This window comes from Thalia democratica, chromosome 5 (assembly GCF_965202585.1).
Source record: "Thalia democratica chromosome 5, ktThaDemo2.hap1.1, whole genome shotgun sequence".
Taxonomy (NCBI): Eukaryota; Metazoa; Chordata; class Thaliacea; order Salpida; family Salpidae; genus Thalia; species Thalia democratica.
In genome coordinates, this window is record NC_139169.1 from 14,350,705 (window position 1) to 14,356,474 (window position 5,770).

Below are 5,770 nucleotides of genomic sequence, written 5' to 3' on the forward strand. Positions count from 1 at the left end.
AAAAAACGTTAAATTTGATTTTAAAACTAATGAACACAAACTAAGAATGTTTTTTTTTTTAAGGGGTGGATCAACTTGTTAAACAATTAATTAAATATTTAAAATGTCGTTACAACAAAATTATACTTTACTATGAATTTATTAGCTTTATACTCTACTGATAAAAATTGATTAAAATATATTTAAAGTTTTAGATTGTTTTTTTTATTTTTTGTAACTTATTTTATGATTGCTGGTCACTTATGTTACAAAATTATATTTTTCAATTTAAAGTACTGTTTTGTTTTGAATGTTAAAATAAAGTCATTAACTTTTTATTAGCACAATCTTAATAAGAAATTTACGAAAGTTCGAGGTTTTTGTGCTCTTATTTGAGTAAGTTAGCAAACTTTAGATAAATTGTATTTGCCACAGATAATGAAAAAATAATCCGCTAGGTGGCGCCATTATCAGTTTTTACGTGTTTTTTGTCACTGTTATGGCTTTCAAATCTTGATAACCAAGCAAAAAAAAACGTAAGATATAGGGATTTTCACATATTTTTTATTTATTTCTAGAAATTTTTCAGAATATCGAAATTCTAGGAATTTGTAGGGAAGTTAAAAACCCTGTATTAGTTTTAGCTATAAGTTGATTAATGTCAATATTGAATTATTTTTAAAGATACAAACACTATTAACAAACAAAAATACAAAAGCAAATGTTATTCAGCTACTAATAGTTAAAATTTCACAGAGCTGTTTTTATGTATTAATAAATGTAGATTTTAAATTTGTATATTGATATCTTGTGTCTTTAGATATAAATGTTAGTGGAAAGTTGTTTGTTAAATTTATAAACTCATATATTTAGAATTGTTAAGTATAATTGTTGTGAACCTAATTATTTTTGTTAAATTTTACAATAAAATATTGTTAATTAGAAATATTGTTAATTAAAGAATAATTATATCCGCTAAGTGACGCCATTGAGTCTTAGTTTTTTACTGAGACTGCAAAGATTAAAATAAAAAAAATAGTTTAAACTTCTTTTACGTGTTTTTCAGTCACTGCTCTGGATTTTAAATCTCAATAATCATGCATAAAAACTTAAGATATAGGGATTTTCACATATTTTTCATTTATTTTCAGGAATTTTTCAGAATATCGAAATTCTAGAGTTTTAGTTATAAGTTGATTAATGTCAATTTTGAATTATTTTTAAAGATACAAACACTATTAACAAACAAAAATACAAAAGCAAATGTTATTCAGCTACTAATAGTTAAAATTTCACAGAGCTGTTTTTATGTATTAATAAATGTAGATTATAAATTTGTATATTGATATCTTGTGTCTTTAAATATAAATATTAGTGGGAAGTTGTTTGTTAAATTTATAAACTCATATCTTTTGAATTGTTAAGCATAATTGTTGTGAACCTAATTAATTTTGTCAGTTTTACAATAAAATATTGTTAATTTTTGAAATTTTTACAAATTAATCTTTTAAAGCTCTTCTGAAACTTATTTGTTATTTTCTATTATAGTTAAATGCTTCTAATAAAATATATTTATTTCAACTGATAGATTATTGATTATATATAATATACAGAAACCTTCCAACCAGGTACGCGCTTCCTAGGTACAAACTGCTGGTATGGAACGTTTTTATTAGCCGAAGAACACAGTGGTTATAATAATTATATTCATGAATTATTTTTTACTATACAAACTATACTTCTTTTGTTGTACTAAATTAGTGTAATTTTATCCGGATATATATATGATCAAACAATAGCATAGTAGTTAACAGTTTTTGATAAAAGTAAATTCTGATTAAAATTTTTATTTTTATGAGTTGATAATTTTATGAGTTGATTATAAGTAAAAAAATTCTTTAGGTATACAAATGTTACTATAAAAAAGTATTTAAAAAAAACCTTGTTGCTGAAATACAAACGTAATTATACATTAATAAATACAAACATATTGTTAAATACACTTAAGTCTTATAATATGTGTATACTTTTAACAAATATGTTTTATTTGTATAATGAAAATTTTTATTTTGGGTAATTTTGCATGATTATTAATTTGTAAGCTTTTATAATTTTGAAATTTTTTGCTAAATGTAGGTAATTAAAGACCAAAAGTTTTCTAGGTAAGCACTGCCGGCTCGGTATGCATTTATACGCTGTGTTTAAAGTTCGTACTTAGTTGGCAGGTTACTGTACAAAAGTTATAACCAACTTAAGGTTATTTGAAAGTGTTGTTAAAGTAATGATATTGTATAAAACTTACAAATAGGATAATACTTAAAATTACGGAATTTCGATTGTTTTCGTTCATATAAATTGTTGAGCAAACGATTTAACATTTTAATAATTAAGGAAACAAAGTTGTCGCTTGTATACAAATGACAATAAAGCATGTAAGCTAGTAAAACGGTTAGTACAACAAATAATCTTACACCAGATCGAACAACAGGATTTGCGGAGAAATATCGAGTTTGTGGAGTACAGATGGGTTGGCTTCATGGAGCAGTAACGACAGGGGTGCTAGTGGCTAATCTCATTCTTATATACTTTCGTGGTCGTCCCCATGAAGAGCGGCCACCGGGACTCGAGCACGGGACGCAGGGCCGGTAGTCGCGAGGGCAAACCGCTGGGCCATACAGGCGCCCACCTGTTTACTCTAATTACTGTATATAAACCATCTACATTAACGAATTAATGTAAAAAAGTTTCATCGCAAAAAAAAAACAATGAAAGTTGTTTAAGATTTATTAGAAATTGTGTAAAAACATGAGTTACTGATCAGAAAGAGACATTGAAGGACAAAAAAGTGGGCTCTGGACAGCCTTTGTTTATTATAAACTTTTATGCTGATCATTAAACCTGAAGACATATCATTTATTTTTGGTCACTTCAGCGCTTCCAAAAACCTTGAACTTGACATATAATGCTTGAGTATTTAGAATTTTGATATATTTTGAAAAAAACTTGGGTTTAAAAATAAATCACTAAAATCCGGGAAATTTGAACAATTTATTCATCTAAAGTTACAAATTTTGATTTGACACAAAAATTTGTCATGTAGATATTTATTTTAATTTTGATTCTCTAAAACACCTTCAAGTATCTTTACAATATTTTTTTCAACGTTATTATCCAATTTAAGAAGTTCCTCCATAAAACTTTCTTTAAACTTTAACAACCTTTTTTAATATTATTTATAAAACTTAAGGTTTTACAAAGAAGTGGAAAGTTTAAAATGCGGTTTCCAAAAATTTTTTTCATTGCAATTTTGGCAAAATTTTAAAAGGATTCAATATCAACTTGTTATTAACTAGTTCTTTCTTTCCTTGCTACTTATTACTTTTTCACAACAAACTAGCCTCCTTTTGAAAATACTGTATTCATAAGTCCACAAAGTTCTGCATATGTTAGCTATTAAATTTGTGGAGATTATTTAATAATAGACAAAGTTAGATTACTATCTAAGTTTAAGTAAAGATGTCTTAAATGTAACTAAAAGAATTACTATTTTCATCAATAGTGTAACGAAACAAAATATTCTTTTAGTACGGTTTTTAACTAGTTTGTCATTTATTTAGTATTCTATTTAAAATTTTATACTTAAAAATTATTTTATTTGGAAAAAAAATAGCTGTAAGATTATTTAACTTGATTTAACAAAATAATCTTTCTTAAAAAGGTTATCCATATTTTTTTAAATAAAATTATAACTTATAACTGTTTTTGCAGCAGTTATAAATATTACATAAAAATGGGTGAAAGAAAACGTCAAAGTAACAGTGCTTCAAAAAACTTTCCAATCAAGAAGAACAAAACCAGAATTTCAACTGTAAACGATAATGTACGTGAGAAGCTGTTAAATCATATTGACTCTTGTAAGAGAAATGATGTAGAAAATAAAATAGTTAGAACTTGCAAATACAATGCCTCCAGTAGAATTAGCAGCAGCGCTGTAGAAAACTTATTAAAGTTTTATAACAAAGGTTGGTTTTGAAAACACAAATTCTTATTTTGTTTTAATTATTTTTTCATTAATAACTTTGCCTCGAGCATAAAGCATGTACTTAATTTCATCATTTAATAAACTAACAGAAAAGAAGATCTTGAAGAAATTAGAAACAATAGGTTTTATTAAGGTTGGTAAAATGCTTAACTCTGAAGATTTGAAAAAAGTTGGTAAAGGCATGGTTGCAATATCATTTAATGTGCAGAATTCCTTATGCTGTTTTGAAGTATCAAGGCTGTTCAATCTACCACGTTTTCAAGCTTGTGCAATTAAGTGCATCGAAAGATGGTTTTGTTATTTAGTAGCCAACAAAAGTCACTTCGATTTAAGTTTGGACTCGTTCAGAAAACTTTTATCGAGCTCAGAACTGGAAATAACTTCAGAAATGGAACTTGTAGTTGCTGTTGATAGCTGGATTAAGCATAATCACAATCAAAGAGGTAAATTTGCCAAGGAACTGATTAAACGAATTCGTCTACCATTGTTGTCAAAAGCTTGCTTAAAAAATTTGTTAACAGATTACTGCTCGTTTTCAAATTGCGCAGACAGTAAAACGTATATAAATAATGCAATTGATAACAAATCAATAGATACATATGACCCGAGTTCTATTGGTTACCAAGCTCGGTATTGCAACCAGGAAAATTTTGAGATAATTTCTAATAAAGGAACTAGTTTGTACAAACTTGATAATACAAAGTCAACCGACGCAAGTAACAGATTTCTAAGCTTTTTAAAACTTCATTCTAGTATTAATAAAAGCGTGTTTATCAACGAAGTCATTTATTTTATGGGCTCTAACTTCATATTTTCCTATTCAACATTGACAAATAAAATAAGTGAAAAGAGAATGTTAGGTAAAATATACTTAAACCAACATGCTTGCATATGCAATTTTATGGGGAAGATTAATATAGTAGGTGGATTCCATGCAAATGGTAGAAGACTAACAATCTACGATCCCAAATTGAATACCTGGGAGGAAAGAGCAGAGATGTCAGTACACAAGTCAGATGTTGCGTTCTCAGTGTTTTGCGGGAAACTGGTAGTCACTGGAGGTTGTATTAGAGACCAACGCCAAGTGAAACATTTGACAAACACAGTTGAAGTTTATGATCATTTTTCCAATTCGTGGTCTCCAATGCCTCCAATGCTTGAAGAAAAATGCAGTCATGACTCAGTGAGCATCGGAAGCAAGCTGTACGTAATCAGCAACAGGAGTAGTAGTGAAGTGTTTGATTATTTTAGCAACGTCTTCGCTCGCATTCAAAAAAGAATGCCCCGTTCTGGCTGGTTCTGGAGTAATGTGAAATGTTTGTCAATTGGAAACAAGATTGTAGCTTTCTCAAGTCACCACCTTTACAAGTATGCTGAGTTCGATGTGGAGAAACAAGAATGGTCGGAAGTCGATGATCAAAAATGGCCAAGAATGATCGAGGGTCGAAGGTCAAGAATGGTTGGTAAGGAAGAAGACCTCCAGTTCTGGTGCAGTTATATCAAGTCGCCTATGTATTAACTTTATATACATATTCTTAACTTTTCTTAAAAAAATTAATCCTTTTTACAAATGGAATTTTTATGAAACACGTTTGTCATAAAAATCGCAATTCATCAAAAACTAAATCATGTGTTTGTTTGTTTGCAACTTTTTATAAATAGAATAAACTTACATATATAAAATTTTAGTTTACTCTGAACATAATTGTCTGGTTTACAATTTTTTTATCTAGTGTTTACTTTTACTTT

At 28.0% G+C, this 5,770-nt stretch overlaps 1 protein-coding gene across 1 annotated transcript; it reads left to right on the plus strand.

Annotated features, from left to right (window-relative positions):
* Window positions 1-3,769: 3,769 nt before the first annotated feature.
* LOC145836264 (kelch-like protein 25) lies at window positions 3,770-5,540 on the plus strand. Its single transcript, XM_082944082.1, has 4 exons — window positions 3,770-4,001; window positions 4,111-4,464; window positions 4,615-4,737; window positions 4,942-5,540. The coding sequence occupies exons 1-4, from the start codon at window positions 3,770-3,772 to the stop codon at window positions 5,538-5,540; spliced, it is 1,308 nt and encodes a 435-aa protein (XP_082800208.1).
* Window positions 5,541-5,770: the final 230 nt, after the last annotated feature.

Coding starts and splice junctions, on each gene's coding strand:
- LOC145836264 (XM_082944082.1), top strand. CDS start 3,770: ATGGGTGAAAGAAAACGTCAAAGTAACAGTGCTTCAAAAAACTTTCCA. Junction 4,465..4,614: donor GCATAATCACAATCAAAGAG/GTAAATTTGCCA, acceptor ACAAATCAATAG/ATACATATGACCCGAGTTCT. Junction 4,738..4,941: donor TACAAAGTCAACCGACGCAA/GTAACAGATTTC, acceptor AGATTAATATAG/TAGGTGGATTCCATGCAAAT.